Source organism: Chrysoperla carnea, chromosome 5, assembly GCF_905475395.1.
Source record: "Chrysoperla carnea chromosome 5, inChrCarn1.1, whole genome shotgun sequence".
NCBI classification, from domain to species: Eukaryota; Metazoa; Arthropoda; class Insecta; order Neuroptera; family Chrysopidae; genus Chrysoperla; species Chrysoperla carnea.
The window spans coordinates 2,304,301-2,327,874 of NC_058341.1; the positions used below are offsets into that span (position 1 = coordinate 2,304,301).

Below are 23,574 nucleotides of genomic sequence, written 5' to 3' on the forward strand. Positions count from 1 at the left end.
TAATAAAGCAACCCGGAGAACTAAATCCAACCCGATATCAGAATATGATATCCCCCATCAAACTCTACAACTTTTGTTTCAGTTATTTTTTGATTGATTAACAACAAAACGAACTATTAGCCATAATAGATTAAAATGGTGTTCTACTCTGTATGTGGAACAAAGTGTGCAATAAGCTGGTGAATGAAAGGAAATGATAGAGTGAAGACAGAGGCAGGCGGTTGATCTGATCTTCACCGCATACATTATAGTAAATATATAAATAATAAATTATATAGATGTCCATTTAATTGAAATGAAAACATGATTGGAACAAATCCAACAAACACAAAACCAACATAACACAAAATATAATATGTAACAAAATCATAATAATCATAATCATATATTTTATTTTTATTACATATAGAAGAGAAAAAATTGGTGAAGGAGATGAAAAATATGGGGCTATGGTTGAAAAGTCTGTAATCCATTATAAAATAAAGTAAAATACTTTATTATAGCTAGCAAAACTCATTCATATAGAAAAATTTGATTCAAGAAAGATTTTTCTTCGAAATATTAGTATTTTAATCTTGGCTATATTAACCTCCCAGTATATGGAAGTTATTTTAATGGGTACGATTTACGAAATTGAAATTTTAAACAGATTTGTACGTTTCATGGCCAGGACAAGACGTTAACGACAATTTCGAAAATAATAAGAATCTTTTTTCATTTTTAAACCCCGATCCTAAAAAGAGGTATTACAAGTTTGACCGCAATATGTGTCTTTGTAACTGTCTGTGGCATCGTAGCGCCTAAATGAATGAACTAATTTTGTTTTTTTTTTGTTCCGTTTGAAAGGTAATTTAATGGGGAGCGTTCTTACATACGTTGTCAAAATCGGTTCAGTTTGAAGAAGTCTCTAAGGAAAAAGGTATTTTAATGGACAGTGTTCTTGTGATACGTTTAAAGAGCGAGTTTGTCGTTCCGTACCCGAAAAACTTCTGGGGGGTTTTTTAAATTTTGTAAATTTAATTTAACACTTCTTCTAACCCAAAAATAAAACAAGATTTGATTTTTATCGATTAAATTTACAATTTAATTAACTGTTGTTGGCGAAAATATTCGACATATTTCCCAATTTTCTCATCCGATGTATTCTATGTTTTATAAAATAAAGTGATTAATCTGTTATTATTGAAGCAATTAAAATCAAAAATTTCGTATGGTTTTCATTTAATACAAATTCACATTAAAGTCTATCAATAATAAAATGTTAAAAACGTCATTTAATCAATAAAATCATATATATTATTTTGTTGAAAAGAAACATAAATAAATAAAATTTCATGAAAATTTTATTATATTAAGCGTTAAAAATAAATATAAAAAAAAAATACATATATGATTATTTATTTTTTGATGAAATATATCAAAGAATTCCTATAATAACAGCAGTCATATTTACTTCAAGCCAAAGAAAATCAAAAATAATAATCTGAAATAATTTATTTAAAATATAAAATTTTACTTTATTTTATTTAACATCCATAATAAATTGTCAAAGAATTATTACACATATTTACAGTTAAACTTCTTAATTATACAATTTTATTAATTGATACCCGCAACTTTGTATACGAATTCTTATTCTTCGTGAATTCCGAATGTTTTAGGAGTGAAAACTTCTATATGCTCATGGGTAAAATCTTCTAGTTTTGCGTCATCAACATGCTATTAATACAGCTACAGATATCATACCCTAATCTAGAAAACTAAAACTTTTTTAAATCGAAAAAACGACATCTTTGTAATAATAACTAAATCTGTACAATTACCTATTAACTAAGTGATTCTGATCTTAGGTAACTTCTGATTACTGTCCATAGATGGTGTTTTTTTTTTATTATTTATATACACTTTTTATACAAACGTTAATAATTTCAATTTACAAGTTATGAAGCTTTAATTATTCATACTATAATTAACTATAATTTATATCCAATATTTAAAGTTCTCATTCCCGTCGACTGTCTCCATGACTAACTTACTCCTCTTTTATACTTTCAACTGCGGTAATATTGCCAAGCAAGCAGTAGTAATAATTGAAAAGCAAAAAATGAATAAACAGATATGTTAAACTATATTTTACCTCTGGCCTCGATTTACTTTCTCAGCTATTAACACATGTGTTAAAATATTGATTACATTTCTATCTTGATTGTCTAGAAGAGATTCAACTGTAATTTAATAATATTCAGTATTTGGTAATTTGAAAGATCAATTTCTTTACATTCAATGAAACGTATAAAAAAATTTATATAATATCGATGCTATAAATTTATTTTTATCTGAATAAATATTCAAACTGAAGTAGAATAGATATCCATAAAAATCTTTATTTTCGAGGTTATAAAAAACTACCGAAAAAGAAAAATAATAATTCCGTCGGCATAAAAGAAAAACCTAATAGGAACACCATGTAACTACCTTGTAAATTTTAAAAAATCAAATCAGAAAATCGAAAACTTTTGGATATTGTGTCAACGATCTCAATACTTATTTCAAGAAAATAATTATTTGACTACTGAAAAATTAAAGTATATTAAGTAAATATTTTCTCGAATCAAGAAAATATGTACTTTCTAGCATGCCTCAAACCATATTTTCTTACAACTAGTCTTGTTTTTTTAATGTGTTTTTTTTTTTAACTGTAACATTTCGTCAAAACTAGTCAAATAGATTTAGGGTTCAAAATAAATGTTTCCACAGAAAATTGAACATCAAAATTTTTCCACGATTACAATATCTCCTTTACTTTAAACAAGGAAGTAAAAATTATTAGATATAATATTTTATTTTCTCCAAGTAAGCAAAACTTTTTCGACGTCTGTATTATTCACATGTTTAAAGATAATTTTTTACTTCTGTATATAAAAATAGTTCCGGGCATGAATTCCGTTTTTAGGTATATATAGCTGGAACAAGATAATTTGAGTTGCTTCCGTTGCACGTTTGTTTGCTATTAAAGTTGTACATCTTGTTATATATTAAAATTTAATTAAAAAGCATAAACAAAGCAACAATAATAATATTTTTTAGCTAACGAATTAAAAAAAAAATACAGCTTTATTTGCATTATTAAGAATATATATATACCAAGTAATTCCTATGCTTACTAGAATACTAAAAACTGAGAGAGACTAGATAAATACCAAGTTAATATTGTGTATAAATTCATTTTAAATCGAGGTCGTATCTAGAAAATTTTTCTGTAAGACATTCTAATTCAGTAACCCATATACACTAGACTTTGTGTCAGATTTGGTAGTTTTGATTTTTTCGAGGACTGGGGGTAAAAAAAAAAGAAAATTTTAACATAAAAAAGGACCATTTTCACCTAGATTAGCCAGGAAACTAAAACTTTTTCGACTCAGCTTCGATGAATTTGAGAATATGCAAAAAATATTTTTATAATTTGTCAATTTGTATTTTTTGTCAAAATTTTATATTTTTTCATTTAAAATAATGAGTTTTGAAAGTGAGTTATCAGAAGTTAAAGATAATAAAGATAATTTAAAGTAATTACAATGATGTGTTCTGTTATGTTATAATAAATATTCTGATCAAACCAAGGTAGGTAATGTACGCATATATTGAGTTGCCTACACATCAAAAGTATGTCTTTTTTAAACTAATATTACAATTAATTTATACAGTGAAAAGTATAATATTTGAACAAAGATTATCAAGAATTCCTCTCTCTGGATACGTCCTCTGATTTATATATAAATATTATTAAAAAAAATATAGTAAAATCCGCATATAATGCAGCCTTAACGTTAACCATTCCATGACTATATACCATTATATCACCTAAGCTTTACGTTACGTGTTAAACAAACATCCCATGTATATAGCTAGCAAGTAGTGGTAGGTACTAGGTAGTTGGTAGTAGATATATTAAAATAGTTAATATTATACACACATAGTTAAGCTAACTTACCTTCTAAATTCCTTTTTACCTACTTACCTCTTATATATAAAGAAGCTATGTTGTACAAGACAGACTTACAGACTTACTTTAGAAGAAGAACAGGAAAGGGTGACACAAATTTATATAAAAACTTCTTATAGTATGTTATTTTGTCTTTTTTTGTGTGTTGTTAATATACAGAGTGGCTTCTTGAAAAGTTGAAATATGCTTGAAACTCGATAAATAAATTAAATCGAGGAACTAGTGTTCTAATGAACAGCTTTATAATTAGTGTTCATCTATCGATTACCAGTTATAGAGTAGAGTGAGCTTTTTATTGAGCATTCAACTTTTTTCGCTTAAAGCATTTTTACCCTATATGTATACATTTGCATTATTTTATAAAGTCCTGGTTATACGGATATGAATTTTCCGTTAAATAGACGAAATTAAAGATAATACCTACGTCTAAAAATTTTTGTAAGAAGACAAAATCTCGTCCTTAATTCTCTTTCCAAAAAAAGGTTTCAAAGAAGTTTCTAAGTTTCAAAATAGTTAGACTGTAAGGTTAAAAGTTCGGTTACAACTCTTTGCCACATATCGAGTTATGTACATACTAGCCCACTTCGAAGTAGATTTTGAGCCAAACATATATTTTGAGTGTCTCCACAATTTACAACATCTTTTGTAAACTGTATATGACAAATTTATGCATGATGTCTATCTAACTGCTACTTTATAAAAAATCAAGAAATAAAACTTACAAAAAATAAGAATATGACGGAGAAAAAAATGGTTAAGATGGAGCAAACCTAGTTTATATAATATTTCTTAGATTATTATACAAAAATCCATGGCATTATTAACTCTAGGGCTAGGTGACACATTTTGATAGTCTTTCCCGAATGTCTAGAAATTGAAAAGATTGTTGGCAAGATCTTTGTGACAACGTTTTGATGTGAAACATCTATTCGCTCCGAGCGTGAATTTCGTTTCCATGACAACGATACACTACTTTAATTATAGAATTAATGGATGCATATATAATTGTGTGGATTGCATTGAAAACTTACATTTAAAATTTAATATTCTTGTTTCACAAATTTAAATAAATAATTACGATAATTAACATTTGAAAAATAATATTTGTACAATTTGATTTCTTATTTTCACAATTTTTAATGCATTAAGTTTAATTAATTAGTGTTTTTCAATCATTTTAATTTGACAGTTTCTATATCATTAACATGTAAATAATTGCAAATTAGTCATAACAGCCCACTTTATCTCCAAAATTTTTCACTTAAAGCGCTGGCATCGATTTTATTATCCCCACCATGACTACGCACACAACGAATAACGGCTTGTCAGACCGACTGTTACCACGGGAATAGTTTTTATAGACAAATATAGATCAACGTTTGCTATAATGTTAATATTACTAAGGTTTTATTATATACACAAAAGACAATTCTTATTATTCTTCTCACAAGCAGTATGTTAGGAATGTTCTTTATAACTCGAAAATCCAGTGTCAGTATTTCGAAGTTTCACATCTACCAGACGCTCCGCGAAGGTTCACAATTTTTTTTTATGACTATATTCACAGTCGAATACCTTTTTTCCCTTGGATGATAATTTATTTGCGCGACAAGTTCAAAATTAATGAATACTCATTGTGGGTCATATTCAAATAAAAAGCTAATTTTTATATGCTCGTCAATTTTAAGCTTGCCAAGTATATCCCCCTCCCCTAATTTTTAACCGTTCTGAAATGTCTGCTAATGCTTTTTTATATCACATGGCCCTAGATTTATTAGATTATTATATAAAATTCATGGTTGGCATATAATATGTCATTTTCATATTATTATTTTTATTATAAACTCAACTTTTTCTTCATTCACACAACACTACACACAACTACCAACAAAAAGTTTTTCATTTTTCTTTTTAATATTAACAACAGTAAAAAAGAAAAAAGAAAAAAACCTGCAAAGAAAAACTAGGATATAACTAACTGTACTTAATTTATTAGATGAACTTGGAGGTATTATGTTTTGTTTTCCAAGAAACAACAAAAAAATTATAATACATTTTTGTTTTTTGTTCTTTATTAAAAAATATTAACATTTTTACATCATTTTTCTCACATCATTTTTGAACAGAGGTGGAGGCAGTAATATTTTTCCACTTTTATATCTCTTATTTGGGAGATAATGTACATACCCAAACACTAAGTTAGGATTTCTTCTTCTAAATCTTCTAAAGATTCTGCTATCAAGCAAAGAGCCTAAGAGAATCACTTTTAAAGTTGCTGCAAAAATAAAAAATATTGATTTCTCCATAATTTAAGGATGTACGAGCGTCAGGACAATTTTGGATAAAAAGCTTGATTTTATCGGTAGATGGATGATATGTTTCCATAGATTTCTCCAAAACTAGTCTGTGGAAATTCAAAAAAAAAACTATTCAACTTTAAAACCTTAATAAATTATTGAAAACAAAGAAAAAACCTGTTTTGTCCGACTAATTAAAAGTGTACGAGCTTGATAGTGGGGACACAAATTTAAAAAAAAAATTTTTCATTTTTGAAGCTGAATTATGTAATAACTTGACAATATAAGACGAAAAGTAGGAATAAAATTTTTCGATATCTTGGATAATTTTCAAAATATCGAAAATTGAAATTTTGTTTAATTATTTAGCGTTCGATATTTCGAAAACCAAGCCAGATATCGAAAAATTGTATTCATTTTTTCGTCTACATTCATGAAGTTATAACAAAATTCACCAACAAAGTTGAAAATAAGGTACAAATAAATTCAACCACAAGTTTAAACTTGCCAATTGGTGCCCGTACTACCTTAATCAAGACTGAAAAAAATTCAGCTTCTTCCGAGACAAAACCGATATTTGAGGAAAGATTTCCAATAGGACACCATTTTTTACATTTCATTAAGTGTTTGCTAGGATACATCAAAAGTTAGAAAGTCATTAACTTTTGTTGAAAGTTAAAAATACAAATTTGTAACTGGTCGGAATAGACAATAAAATAGGATAGATAATTCTCATTTTTTATGCTACGGATTCCTAAAACGTTTACTGTAATTAAAATTGATTTGAAAAGATTGATTAATACAACTTTAATTACTTAAATTAACCAATTAATTCGAACATGGTTATTATTTATTGCATTATTGAAAAATATTAATTTTAAAGATCATATTGTTTTCACAATATCTCACGCTTTAATTTTTCATACCACAAAAAAATAACAATTTAATTAATTAATTTCGAAAAAAAATTTTAATGTAAGAAAAATAGAATGAATGTGCGAGGGAGGATAGAATTGGAGGAGGGGTGGGGGTGCTTTAAATAAAAGCGATTTATTTCCCTCAAACCCGCATTTTTATTAAATCATTATTTTATTACATAATGGAAAACTGCTATTATGAAATATGTTAGAAAAACACATTAACGAACTGGTTTTTTTTTTTGTTCTACTGTGTTCTTTGTTGTTAATAATTTTTGGTTTTTCAAACTTACCGAGATTGTGTGTTGTTAAAAGGTGCCAAGTTACCGAAAGAACCAATTGGATGGAAATAGTTTTTTTTTTTAATTGAATGCGTTAAATTAGTTGTAACAAAACTGTTAAACTATGTTCTGATTTGTTTGCGCATTGGGAGGTAAAACCATAAAAAAAACGACCATTTTTTTTTTGTATTTTTTGTCAAAATTTTATGTTTTTTCAGCTCAGCATCAGAAGTTAAAGATAATAAAGATAATTTATAGTAAATACAAGAAAATTTTATGAGATGTCATAATAAATATCGTGATCAAACCAAATGTAGGTAATGTACGCCCATATTATTGGGTTGACTACTAAATCAAAAGTATGACTTTTTTAAACTAATATTACTATTAACTCATACAATAGAAAGTAAAAATAGCTATAAAATTAAATTCTTTAAAAAATAAAACTAGGATTTGACTTCTAAAATTCATACCTTAAATTTTTCAGAAAAATATCATGTGAATAAAAAGTAATCACTACATTTATAATGTGCGAAAAGAACATAGTTCCTATCGAGTGTCCCACAACACTTCTGGTTCGTGCTGGTGTTAACGAAGATGCCAGATAAAAGCTGCATTTTAAACTTGTTCCTTTGCCAAAGAAAAAAAAAATATTGATTTTAATTTTATATTGTTATTAAAAAGTTTTCCCTTTTTTTTCATACAAAACTTTTCAACTTTTTTACAAGTTATAGGAAGTGTAAATAAAACGTGGAAAGTAGTAAGTAGTAATCGATGTCGATGGTAGCTAGCGTTATAGATGTATAATGGTGGTGGTGAGGTGATATATATATATATTAAAACAGAATATATAATAATTATATACTTGTATAAAAAGAAATTAAATTTATATACAAGTACAAGTTAGTATAAGTAAAAGTTCTCTAGTACTTAGGGTCATAAAGTTCATTTACAATTTGTAATGTAATATATAAGAACTGTAAGAAGAAATAATAAATATATAAACTGGGTATTAAGTACAAATATAACACGAAAACGAACCAATTATTTATATTATTCTATAGACTGCAAATTCATTATGTTTTGTTTTGCATCAATTATACAGTAAAACTTCTTTTATGAGTGACTTCATAATGTGACTGACTCTACATTTGACGTTAACGTTCTTCATCATCAATACATAGTATAAAACAAAGTCGCTTTCTCTGTCCCTATGTCCCTTTGTATGCTTAAATCTTTGAAACTACGCAACGAATTTTGATGCGGTTTTTTTTAATAGATAGAGTGATTCAAGAGGAAGGTTTTTATGTATAATACATCCATATTATAGTAGAGTAAAGGGTTGAAATAGGGGTTGAAAGGGATATGCTTCAAAAACTAAAAAAGTTGTGCATCGATTAAGCTAAAATATTGACATGATATACAACCAGCTTCAAAGATCTATTATTTTTATCTACTTTTAACCTTCGGAGGGTAGAAAGGTGTAGCGAGAAAGTAGGAAGGAATTATCGAATATTTACAAATATACCTAAGTGGGGTATCAAATAAAAGAGCATGACGTGTACATTACAAAACTGTTATCCCACGCAAGGAAATGTGGAGGGAGGGGTGCAAGTGGGGATGTTGCCCAGCAAAGCGGGTAGTTCACAGCTAGTTTAAGAATAAATAATGAAATTTTAATAAAAACTTGAACATTTACGAAGAAAAAATGTTAAATTTAGGTACTTAAGATACTGGAAGCTAAAAGTACTTTAGTGTTGGGACTATACTAAAATATTTTTACCATCAAATACAGTCAGTAATTTTTTTTTCCAATCACGGTACGCTTTTTCATGGAGTCATCTTAATCATTTCAATGGAAAACACACAATTTTTCATGAGAACAAATTGAAAGAAGTGAAAAATTACGCAGAAGCATAATTTTCAACTTATTTGTAAAATATTTAAAATTGTCAAAGCACAACAAGCTTTTTGTAAATAAAATCTAGCTTCGTGTTAAATTAAAAAAAAATATATAATCTAAAAATATGAAAATGTACGTTTGAAAACATAAGCTATCACAGAAGCAGGGGAATAAATTGTCATGATTTGTTATGCGACGTCTCAATTACCACAAAAAAACAAAAAACCAGAGGGAACTGGAAAAAGAACGACAGAGGAGAATTGACACAAAAAACCCAAGAATAAATTATCACAATTTTAATTATTAAAATCCTTTTAAAAAATATTTATATTTATTAATTTTTTTTCTTGTTTTTTGTAATGAAAATAACACTCATACCCCACATGCCACCCCACGTCACAAAAAACAACCCTAAGCTATGTTTTTATATCCCCTATTAATTCTTTTCTTTTATATATATACTCACATAATATAGGTTGGTCCTAAATCAAAGTGGTATAGAGATCGAAGTCATTTATTTATTTACATAATCCGACAACCTCCCCTAAAATTTTCAGAATCGATTTAGGCTTAATCCAACTTCATTTAAAAAAAAAAAAATCAAGCCTTTTGTCCAAAATTGCTTTTTGTCCAAAGTTTCTCATTTACATAACTATTTACGTTCTTAATTCATTCTGAGAGGATAAATTGTAGTAAATTTTATTTTCTATAACTTTTGGATATTATAAAATCAATATATTTTCAAACTTACAGGCACTATTTCCGTATTTCTTTCGTGAATACACCGTATTCAAAAAACTCCCTAGAATCTTTCTTGTTGGAATTCCAAATCTGGTTGTTTTGGTTCACCCTGTTATATATTTCTCACCCTCATTGACGTACAAAACTCCCTTACACTTTTTGTTCAAAACTACCCCTCTTTTACTCTCATTCCAACCAATATATACACGTAATGTACACACATTTAGTCACCCCCCCCCCAAAGAAATGTCATAAAATCTACGCTACTGTACTTATTTCTGTTCCGTTCGTCGCTTGTTGTTAATATAGTAAAGCTCTTGAATAAACCATTAAAAATAAACTAAACGCGTAAAATCTGCACAAACGAGGGTAGATAATTAAGATTAGTTTAAAACCTTCCCTTAATCTTGGGGGTTGATTGTGATGATTTTATATATGTATATATAATATGTTGTATACTTACTTGGTTTTATAGTCTTCCCCTATTTGTAATACAGGGTTGTTAAATATGTTATGATTTAGTTTTTTTTATGTGAATTTAAAAAGTCGTTAATTTGAATTAGTTAATTCGTTTTTTATTCATTGTAATATGAGACACTAAAAATATTTTTGTAGGTATACACGCAAAAAGTGATACTGTGTTTCTAGTATGTTTTACAACTAACGGAATCAATTGTTTTAATCCTCTGCCTATACTGAGTTGAGTATATCAATGTCCTAGGTCCCGAAATTTGAAAAGTATGACCGAAAATTAGTAGGATTACATACTTGGTTTATTAAAATTGGATAAAATTTGGGTATGATAGAGCAAAATCAAATTTTTTGTATTTTGATGACGTCATAGAGTATAAAAATCAATTTATTGGATATCTTGGCCAAATTGTATCCGATTTGAATGGAATTTTTTTTGAAACATACTAACTTTGGATCGTATTTTCCATTTTTCGTGTTAGTAAGTCGCTTATTCAACTCCTTGGACCAAATGTGGATCCCATGATAGTTAAATTTTGAAAAATTTTACAGTTACGTTAAATTAAACATATGTCCAAAGCTGTGACATTCATTTTAAACTATTATTAAAATAAAATAAAGGTCTTCTTTAACAACAGTTACCTCACTGGTTTAGTATATACATTTATGACGTAAGTAATATGGTGGCTGTATATTACTTTATTAAACTCGAACATAGAAAGATATAGAATATTATTATTATTATTATTATTATTGAACAAACAAACAAAATATTATATTATATAACACACACAACACAAAACAAGACCAACATTATATAAAAAGAGCAAAAATATTGTCAACGATACCACCATGTTTATATTATATAATGTGTTAGATAAAGATAAAGAATGTGTGGGGTAAAAAGGGGGTAAAAAAGAGCTATATAATAATAATAATACTAAATATATGTGGTATTAAGAAAATAAGTGTATTCTACATGATAACTTGTACTGTGAGTGTTCGTGGACAATATTGTTTTAGGAGCTTGAATACCGAATGTGTTTTTAAAACTTAGACCTATTGGTAGAGCGCTGGGTTGACAACCAAAAGGTTGTGGGTTCGATTCCCGCTTAAGTTTACTTTTCATCATACTTATATTGATGCCAGACAATGTAAAAAATTGTTCAGACATTTTTCTTAAATGTCAAATTTAATGCTAAATTATTTTTAAAAAAATTTTCAATTTTCAATACTTTGAAAATAACTCCAGATAGCGAAAAATTGTATTCTTACTTTTCGTCTTATATTGTCAAGTTAAGACGAAATTCACCATCAAAATTGAACATACGACCCAAAGTTAGTATGACGACATTTTCTACAAAAGAGACTGTGTGCCTAATGATTTTTTACACACACTGTAAACTGAGCTATTAACAAGAACAGTGTTTACAATAAATAAATGTACACATCACCATTGTCGGTGTAGACGGGTGTAGATTGTAGAATGTAGACTATAAGTTGGAGGACTGAAGAGTCAATGTTGTGTGTTTGTTATTTGGAACGAGATATGACACTGTGGCTAATCGCTACCGGCTATTCGTTTTACTTCCCAACAACTACATTCAGTTACTCACCCTTTTGCATTCACTTAATTTTATTTTTATACATACATACCTTTTTTTTATTTAGTCAGTTTTTCTTTTATGTATAACGTGATGACGGTCAAATCTATTTGAAGAGGGTAGAAAAACTTTTGATACTAGGGGGTAGAAAAATAGATTATGCTAAATTTGGATCTCAATTTTCAGTTTTTGATTGAAATTTGACTAGGCTCACCAATTATGAATACTGTACGAATAAATTGTAATATTAGTTTAAAAAAGACATACTTCTGATTTTAGTAGCCAACCCAATATGTGCGTACATTACCTACTTTTGGTTTGATCAGGATATTTATTTAAAATTTCCTTGTACTTACTTTAAATTATCTCTATTATCTTTAATTTCTGATTACTGACTTTTATAACTCTTTTTTATTTGATGAAGAATATTTTTGCATATTCTCAAAATTATTCATGGTAAGCTGAATCGATGTTTCTTAGGTGATCGAGGTGAAAATGGTCGTTTTTTTGGTGTGGTTTTTCCACAAGCCTTATAAATAATATAACTTTTTTCCACAAGCCTTATAAATTTTTGGTGCAATTCCAACTGAAATCTCGTTTTGAAATTGAATTAACCGAAATCAATCAATTTTGAATCTACATGTCAAATTTTCAAAATCACATCACGGATACTTTATTATTTAGAAAAAACAAGTGAAAACAAACAATTGACTGAATTAATTGTTGAAATATCATGCATAAATAGTGTTGATTACTCTGAGAACATTTTTTATATTTAGACTTTTGTTCTATCTCTAACGGTTTACAAGATGGGTCCTACTGACCCATAGGTCCAGACCCAATTGACCTATGTTGCTCATTTACGAACTCGACCTCACTTTTTACGTCCTGAGTACGCTGTAAAAATTTCAGCTTGATATCTTTTTTCGTTTTTGAGTTATCGTGTCCACAGACGGACGGGCGGACGGACGGACAACCGGAAATGGACTAATTAGGTGATTTTATGAACACCTTTAAGCGTTACAAACTTGGGACTAAACTTAGTATACCTTGCATATTAACATATATGCATGGTATAAAAATCATTGCCAAAATCATCAAGTCAATGCCGTATACATTCTACCTTAATAATCTACTTTAATTATCTCGATCTATATAGCTCCTTTATTAAATAGACTACCACCCCCCCCCCTCCATAATATTAAAACACATATTCTCCATCTTTATCCACTCTTTTATAAACACATTCTATCACTATCTTCATCTCTCTCATTATCATCATTACAATACAATTTTCACAGTATTAAATAGAGAGTAAAGCTTTTTCACTCGAACTCGAATAACTTTCTATCTATTCGATGTTGGTTGTTGTTGTCGAAGTAAGTAGTAGAAGAACCATATAATATGGTTGGTACTTGGTATATAGCACCTTCTAAGATATTGTATAAAACATTTGCTTCAATTAGAGTATATTGATTTCGTAATCACTTAGTTTAGTATCCTACTCTGGTTGATGGTGGTAAGTATGGGGAGGAGGGTTAGTGTTGGGGGTGGTTGGTTGGTGTGATGATGTAAGAGTTTGGTTTAGTTTAGTTTGGTGGGTTTGAGTTTAGCTTGAATTGTTGTCATCTTTCTTCTTTATCTCGTTTCTCCGTGTATTCGTTCATGTTCCAATTCATTCATTTATTTCTCGTTCAATTATCCTTTTGTTTTTTTTTTCGGTTTTTTGTTCGTAGTGGCAGTGGTTGGGTCCGTAGATAAAAATTCAGTTTTTTAATTCAGATTTTGAGATTTTTTGTTATTGGAACTATGTTTCCCACGTTACCATTCTGAATTGTTGGCGGAATGGTAAATAAAACCAAGAAATTTTTCGGTTACGGAACCCTAAGCTCGCACTGGAAACGTATCTAAGAACACTCTCCATTAAACTACCTTTTTTCTTAAAACCTTCTACAAACTAGACCGATTTTGAGACATACTTGTACTTGAAACATAGCTGAGAACACTCTACATTAAACTAGGCACTAGGTTTGTCCGTTTAGGCGCTATGAGTTTACGGACAGACACACACAGCGGTCAAACTTATAAGACCCCTTTTTTTGGTTCGGGGGATAAAAAAACGACACCAAAAACTGACCATTTTCTCCTAGGTCACCTAAGAAAGTAGAACTTTTTCAAGCGATTCAGCTTTGTTCATGGTTTTCGCATCCTATACGTTTTCGTTTTAGTTCATTTTTAAAGAACTTTTCTTTTACTTTTTATTGTAAATAAGTATTTCTTCAACATTTTTAACTTTTTTTTTTTTATTTTTATTATTATTCTTTTTTAAATGAAGAAAATACTTTCTGGTCTTAAAATAATTTGCAATAAAAATTTTATACATTTCATTTCATTTCTCTTTAAATTCATCTCCTTTCTTTTATTTGTTTATTTTTATACAAAAATATGAAAATTGTTTATTTTCATTTCAAATAAGAAAAACATTGACCAAAAATATTTGTTTTAATATCCATTTTTAAACCCCGGAACTAAAAAAGGGCTGTTATAAGTTTGACCGCTATGTGTGTGTGTGGTTGTCGTCTGTCTGTCTGTCTATCTGTGGCATCGTAGCACCTAAACGAATGAACCGATTTTGATTTTTTTGGTTTTGTTTGAGAATGTTCTTAGTTTTGAATAAATCTAGCAAAAAATAAAAAAGAGTCGAATTCTTTTTCAGTTGTCGAATAATAGACATCTCTGGTGTGTCAATGAATATCTATCAATTTTTTAATTTGTCGATCAATAAAAATTTTCCAGTTCGACCCAAAGAGAATATAATTTTTCGTATTTAAATAAGAAGATCCCTTTCTTTTGAAAGTTTGATTTCTTGATTCGGAATGAACATAATAACTCCCTTCTCATAAAAGTTCAAATGAATGATTTTTAATCTATTCTTCAATCTTAAAACCTTAATTTTATTTTAAACAATTTAATGTTTAAACATAATTGATGCGTGTAAGCAGGTACTACACAGGTACATACTACTGCATTACGCGTTAACGCAACCATATTATGCTGTATCATGTGTGTTTAGTTAGCGTGTACTTAATTTTTTTAAATTTTAAAGAAAACATAATTTTATGTTGTTTTTTTTGTGGGTAGAATGATTATCGTGTAATTTTTTAAGTACACACAAATTAAAACATAAAAACATCACAATATTATGAAAGGTAATTTTGATATAAAAATCATGTTCTTTCATTCATTATTCGGGGTTTTACATTAAAAAAAAACATAAGATTTACAAATGTGATAACTTATTCAAACAATTTCAAATTCGTGTAGTTGGTTTTTTTTAAGATATACAAGATAATGTCGACTTTTTAAATTATACCATGTGTTCATTGAATTTTTGGAACTATGTTGCTGGTTTGTTTGGCTGGCTAGATCAAAAAATTGTAATAATTTTTTGTATTACGATATTTGTATCTCTATCGTAATACAAAAACTAACAAGTGAAAACAAACAATTGACTGAGTTAATTGTTGAAATATCATGCATAGTCAGTGTTGATTTCTTTATCACATAACACACACACACATGTCACACATACATAATTGGTATTCAAGTATAGTACATACTATAAAATTTCCGCCTAATTGGCGCTCTCACGGGTAAACAGTGATGTTTACGAAAAAATGTTTCAAACAAAAGTTGTTTATTTTTTTATAAGGAACATTTTTTACATTTAAACTTTTGTTCTATCTCTAACGGTTTACAAGATAACGGACCCAAGACCCAATTGACCTATGATGCTCATTTACGAACTTGACCTCACTTTTTACGTCCTGAGTACGCTGTATTTCAGTTCGATATCTTTTTTCGTTTTTGAGTTATCGTGGTCACAGACGGACTAATTAGGTGATTTTATGAACACCTATGACAAAATTTTTTTCCTAGCATCATTATTTTTAAGCGTTACAAACTTAGGACTAAACTTAATATACTATGTATATTTCATATATACATGGTATAAAACATGTACCACGACCCTTATGTAATAAAAATTAAAGCTGTACAACTAATTGATGCCGATCTTTGATAAATTCTGATTATAAAATTCATTAATTGATGAATTCTGTTTGAATTTGGGAGAATTAGATGAAAATTAAGAGAAAAATTTTCTAATATACACACCATGGTTATTGAAGTATTTAACGCCTAAAGATTTAGAGAAAATTACTTTATTTTGTTTAACAATTTGTACAAAATTGTAACGATATTTTATATTTTTCGAGTACAGGCACTTCAATCTACTACATGACTGGTACCACTCGGTTTAAAAAGAACGGGAAAATCTTATATTTGTGATAAAATTGATTTTCCCATCATATTGTTGTATTGTATTTACTGTGTATAACATAGAAAATGGAAAAATAAAAAATGAGAAACATTTATTCGATGGATTATATTTATTTTTTTCCGTTTCTTTTGTGATATATATCAATTTTCTTTCTTGTTCTTTTTTTTTTTACTTTTTACAGCTTGTAGCTTTTAGAACTATATATATAGTTATTTGTATTTGGACTAAAATGGGCTTAATAATTCTGGTTTACAGATATTTTATATAGATAGAATTTTATCTCATCATGCACAAAAAATGGTTATTTAATTTTATTAAAAAAGATTTTATCGGAAAAAAACTTCCACAACTACTTATATGTAAAGTGTATAGAAAAAACACAATTTTGATCCGATCTTATTGGAATTTTTTTTGAAACCCACTAATTTTGGGTCATTCTTTTCAGCTGTGATGTCAGTTTTTCGCTAGTTATCACTTATGTGCTTATTTCCGGGACCACACCTCCACATTCTTGAAATTTAATAGAGCTAGGTTAATTTGGGTCATAAATTTGAAAAATATGGCCCAAATTTAGTAGGATTACATACTTTGTTTATCAAAATTGGATAAAATTTCGATGTAATAGAGCAAAATTAAATATTTTGAATTTTGATGACGTCATCAAGTTCAAAAATTCGATTTTTTTAATAACACAGGCAATTTTGATCCGATCTTATTGGAATTTTTTTTGAAACCCACTAATTTTGGGTCATTCCTTTCAGCTGTGATGTCAGTTTTTTGCTATTTATCACTTATGTGCTTAATTTCGGGACCAGACCTCCACATTCTTGAAATCTATTAGAGCTAGGTTTATTTTGAAAACAAATTTGAAAAGTATGGCCCAAATTTAGTAGGATTTCATACTTGGTTTATCAAAATTGGATAAAATTTCGATGTAATAGAGCAAAATTAAATATTTTGAATTTTGCTGACGTCATCAAGTTCAAAAATTCGATTTTTTTAATAACACAGGCAATTTTGATCCGATTTTATTGGAATTTTCTTTGAAACCCACTAATTTTGGGTCATTCTTTTCAGCTGTGATGTCAGTTTTTCGCTAGTTATCACTTATGTGCTTAATTCCGAAACCAAACCTCCACATTCTTGAAACCTATTAGTGCTAGGTTAATTTTCACCACAAATTTGAAAAGTATGGCCCAAATTTTGTAGAATTACATACTTGGTTTATTACAACTATTCCTTAGTTACCTCTTTCTAACAGATTATAATCCATAATTATTTGAAAATACTGTCATCATATCAATACTTGTAATATTTTAATTAATTTAACTTTTTAAGTTTTTACTAAGCTGCGTTTTTCTTTTTGTTACAGTATTATGAAATGTCATATGGGCTTAATGTGGAAATGCACAAACAGGTAAGAAAATATTAAAGAACTGCTTTTTTTTTATGTTACGATGAACATAAGATTTTTCCCTGAAAGAATTATTTCACAATTTTGTATATTTTAGTGAAATTCTTAGTATTTTTTTCAAATTTGATGACTTGAAATTTAAGTTAAATTAAAAAATTTTAAAACTTGTTTTTAGCACGCTTTTACAAGCTTCATACGTATGTTAGTATGTTAGTATGTAACGGAAACTTAAAATAATTAATTCGAAATTCGAAATATTCCAAAAAAAAACTTCAAATTACCAGACTGAATTAATTCTCCCTTCATTCCGATTCAAAACTCAATAATTAATATTATTTTCTAAAATGACAAATCAATCAAAAACATTTTAATTGCTAATTGAATCAATATAGCCTATAATGCCGCTGGTTTGCCTACTTTACCGATAGAATAATAAATAAATAATTTTAATAGTTATTATGACAAATAATATATCTAGATCTAATGGATAAAACATAATTATATATTCAACAAATTATTAATCATATAATAATTATAATTCATAACTAATATCTAATATTTTATAGTTCGGGAGCCAATCAAATTAAATGTAGCTTCAATTTTATATGCTCACATGAAAGCTTTTTCACACACAAAGTAAGTGTACAGTTTCTTTTAGGAAGTATACGAAAACAGTTTCCGTTTATGGAAATTTCCCAAAAAATGAATTTATGAAAGTATATCAGATTAAAGTTTCATATATTGCAGAAGGATTTTGTTAGAACTTGAGGGAAAATTAGACGAAAATTAAGAGTAAAATTTTTTCGATGTAAACTATTGTTTTTCTAAATAATGATGCCTAAAAATTCAGAGAAAATCACTTATCGAAAAAATAACACACTAATGTCATTCATTTCATCACTTAAAATGTATTTTATGGAAAAACGAGTCCCGCTTCTTATAATTTTCTTTACAGGAAAATATTTGTCATTTAATCTTTTGATAACTAGCCTTGTTAGACAATATTTAACAGCTCAAATCTAAAAATTAACCAACATAAATGTTACTGGCTCCCAGTTTAAGATATATTCCGTGTAATATGGGTTAGGTTATACATATCATAGATAGGGTTAACGTTAGGTTATATCTACTTTATACTTTAATACCAGAGCTAACTAATTATTATTGTAATTGCAAAATCAATAAATTAATAATAATATAATGGTGGAAGTAGTGGTAGTGTTAAATAAATAATGAATGTAACAAGTTAGTTGGTTCAATTTTATACCTTACCCACCTTCAACCTTCCTTCACTGTATACATATTTTATTTTGTATACAGTAAATGAATCATGTTGAAAAATTAATGGTAAAACTTCAAGACACACTTCACTACATATTATAAAATAAAGTCGCTTTTTCTGTCCCTATGTCCCTATGTACGCTTAAATCTTTGAAACTACGCAACGGATTTTGATGTATTATAGTAGAGTAAGAGGTTGAAATAGGGGTTGAAAGGGATATGCTTCAAAAACTAAAAAAGTTGTGCATCGATTAAGCTCAAATATTGACACGATATACAACCAGCTTCAAAGATCTATTGTTTTTATCTACTTTTAACCTTCGGAAACTGTTATCCCACGGAAGGAAATGTGGAGGGAGGGGTGCAAGTGGGGATGTTGCCCAGCAAAGCGGGTAGTTCACAGCTAGTTGATAAATATAATGAACCATAGGACACAGGATATTCAAGAGATATTATACATGTAATTGATGTAAATACATATATGAATTAGAATTATTTATTTATAAAGCCTTTATTTTCAATTCAATCAAGAAGTTTTAGTAATAATAATAATAATAATATACCTAGATAGCTTACTTAGTTATATATTCCATCTATCAATTATATTTATTATTTATATATGTGTTATTTAGAAAAGGTTAATATAATAGGGGTTGAGGGTGGTGGGGGTGCAAGTTTTATAGTAATAATGGAAATATATTGATATCATGGATATGTAAGTTAGTTTGATGACGTAGGTAGATATACTTTGAAAATTTAAATGACTTATATGTGTCAGTTAATATTAAAGGACAATTCTGCAATTAATAAGATCACAAATGACGTTTGTTAATCAAATATGCATGTAAATGGGCTGAGATTAAGATAGTACAAGCGCCAAGGAAAGTTTAAACTATTTGTACCTTATTTTCAACTTTGATAGTGAATTTTGTTTTAACTTCATGAATGTAGACGAAAAATAAGAATAAAATTTTTCCATATCTGCCTTGGTTTTCAAAATATCGACAGCTAAATAATTAACTTTTCGATGTTTTGCAAAAAAACTCCAGATATCGAAAAATTTTATTCTTACTTTTCGTCTTATATTATCATATATTATCTTATATCATCTTGTACTACGTCAGCCTATCACAACGATTAATCGAATTAACTTTTTCCAAGTTTCATTCAATTCTGAATGCGAAATCTATTACCGATAGTACTACCTTAAGTTTAAACATTTTTTGATGACACGGTAAAAGTTAATAATAATAAGTCATTTACAATATAATTTTATAAGTCATAATTGACATAGACCAACCATCAAAGCCGTCAACTAACAGCACCCCCAACAGCAGTCATAGTTATATAAAATATTAAACTAAATATCGATTGTTATCGGTTTAGTTAATTAGTTGTGCGTGTTTATTCTCTATGTTATGTTATATACAACAATACTTTATTGTTGTTGTTTAAAGGCCAATCCTACAACCCATTCCCACCCACCTACCTACGCCGTTGTAACAACAACCATCAACCACTTAAATAATATGTGTAATGCTAAACTAACTCTATTTATTACTTCCTTCGTATTCTTTATCGATATAAAATTACATATACGATGATTAATTGTGACCGCAGATTCACTTGCGTGGCTGAAACAAATTAAAATAATGACAATCTCATTCCGAAGTTGGCTGTTTCATATTGAAATTAAGTAAAAATACTTTCAAACAATTTCCTAAAGATTGGAACAAATACAGCTAAATCATTACTTCTATGAAAGATTTTCTTTGCGTTACCTTTAAATATAGGATTTGGTTTTTACGAACACATAGATGCCATATATGATTGTGCCAACTACATTTTTGTAGAAACTGCACCTTTTAAAAGTTTGACTTTCGATGTGTACTTCGATTTATGGTGTACAAATTAAAATTGTGATGAAAATAATAAGAAATAAAAAAAGTCTAGAATTATACATCAAATCATGTAAAAAACAAAAATTATAAATCATATCAAAGTAAGTAGAAAAAAAAATTAAAATAAATAAATAAAAATTATTTATATTTCATACGTTTTTATACAAAAAATAAAAAAATAAAAAAAATAAATAAATAAATAAATAAATAATAATAATAAATGGTAAAAATGTGAAGAAAAAAAATACATATAGCGTATAAAATGGTATTAAATAATAGTGTTAGCAATATACAGGGATGAACTCCTTTACCAAAACCAGGAAAACTTGGGAATTATTATGGAAATCAGATGAGAAATTTCAGTATTAGAGATTTTACCAACATCTAATTTTTTCGATTTTACCAACATTTAATTTTTGGATAATGATAAATCTATCGATTGAATAATTATTTCTCAACATATCTCCGAAAATCTCTTCAGCAAAGACTTGAAAAAGCAATGAATTTCAAGGGATTTCAGAGAAAATATTCCTTCTTATTTATTTTTAGTCAATCATGAAATTTCTAGTGTAATAAGGCTACAAAAGTGACGAAAAACACTAATATTTTCTAGAAAATTACCTGAAATCCATCCAAAAAGTAGTTTTTTGTATGGGATTTTTGATGATATCTCAGAAACAATACACCCAGTCATTAAATAAACCCATTTTTTTTGTATGTCTTAGGAGAAAAGTATCCAATTTCGATAAAACTGAGTTCATTGGGTAATTTTGACCCGAAATATTCAAAAATCGTTTTCATTCTAGGTTTGAATGCAAAGTTTCTGAAATATCGTCCAAAATCTCACACAAAAAACAATTCTTCGAATCGATTCGAGAAAATTTCTTAGAAACTGGGTGTCTATTAGCAAAGTACAAAAAAAAACATACAAATTTTTTTTTAATACAAATATTTTAAATGTAAATTGACACTCTGTATTAATAGATATAATGGCATTAAATAATAGTGTTAGCAACACATATATATAAAACCATTTTTCCACCCTTCAAACATCATCCCCTTAAAGTTCACAACTCATACACACATCCTTAGTCATCCCTCTTGTTAAGTTAACATTACATCCAGGAGGTGACTAGTAAACATGACCAACACTCACTCAAACAGGAATACGTAGTGTAGAGCAGTAATACAAAGATTATATTGCTCTTATGAGTGCTAGAGTATTTATTATTAAAACCAGGTATGCCAGAAAAGAGTATATGTTTATGTTATTCCTAATAGTCTTGAAGCCGAAGTACATTTTTGTTTGCAGATCAAAAACTTGTTTGGTCTTTTCGACCAGTGCAAAAGGCCAGAACAAACTTTCTTGGGTTACCAAACGAATAAACTTTTGATAGTTTTTTTGTAATTTGCAAGCTTCGTAATTCCACGACTCACGTGTCCTTGGTCTTCCCATCGATTAAAAGAAAGTTATGCTCGTAATATCTGAAGCACATTGAAATGTGTGGTTACAAAAAAGAACAAGAGTTCTCTGAGGACACCCAGATGTTTTGATAGAAAGAGATAGAAACAAATCTTTGATAACCTAGGCTGTTTTTATAGTTCGAAAAATAATTTTTTCTGCTGTTTGTTACATTAATTCGATTGGTTAACAGAGAAAAACAAAAAACAATATATTCTTTCTATGAAACCAGTGAATTTGTCACTGCAGCTTAAGCAATGATATACGACTCAGTATAATCAGAGTATTTAAAAAAAACTGTCAAATGTATAAAGAATATGAAATCATGCATGCCTGGTAAATACATTCATCGGCGGTGAACTAAATTTTCTATAAAGAGAAACACATTAAACACGTATTTAGAAAGTAAGAGATGGAGCAAAAAAAATTGTGTATGTCATATATGGTGGAAAAAAAAGTATAAAAGAAAAACCAGCAAAAAAAAAACAGCTCCACAAATATAATACGTTTATCACTGTCATGTTTATAACGAAGTACATGTAGTTTACTCCTTTTACACTCATCACAGGGTATAAAATATATAGATGGCGTATAGGATATAGGAGTGTTTGATTCATCTTTAGCATACAGGCTGTAACATTAAATGCTCGTTCTAGCTCGAAAAACGGATCAGGGCTCTAACTTGTATGTCACTCAGATGAATTGATAGAATCTCCCCATAAAAATGCATGACCTAATCCGATAATTGGAACTATGATCCTTATCGGACGTTATCGTTCTGATTTGTTTGCTGGTTGGGAGATAAATACCCAAAAAATTGTAACATAAAAACGACACCAAAAACCCACCTTTTTCAATCGATTCAGCTTGCCATGAATTTTGAGAATATGCCAAAAAAAATTAGTTGTGAAAGTGACTTGTCAGAAGTTAAAGATAATAGAGATAATTTAAAGTAAA

At 28.3% G+C, this 23,574-nt stretch overlaps 1 protein-coding gene across 5 annotated transcripts in view; it reads left to right on the top strand.

Annotated features, from left to right (window-relative positions):
• LOC123301881 (protein groucho) overlaps nt 1–23,574 on the top strand; it is a 282,227-nt gene that overhangs the window by 230,869 nt on the left and 27,784 nt on the right. For all 5 annotated transcript variants that reach the window (XM_044884825.1, XM_044884826.1, XM_044884829.1 and 2 more), the window contains one exon: nt 17,932–17,976. In XM_044884825.1, coding sequence (XP_044740760.1) covers nt 17,932–17,976 — 45 coding nt within the window. The remainder of the gene's footprint in view (nt 1–17,931; nt 17,977–23,574) is intronic.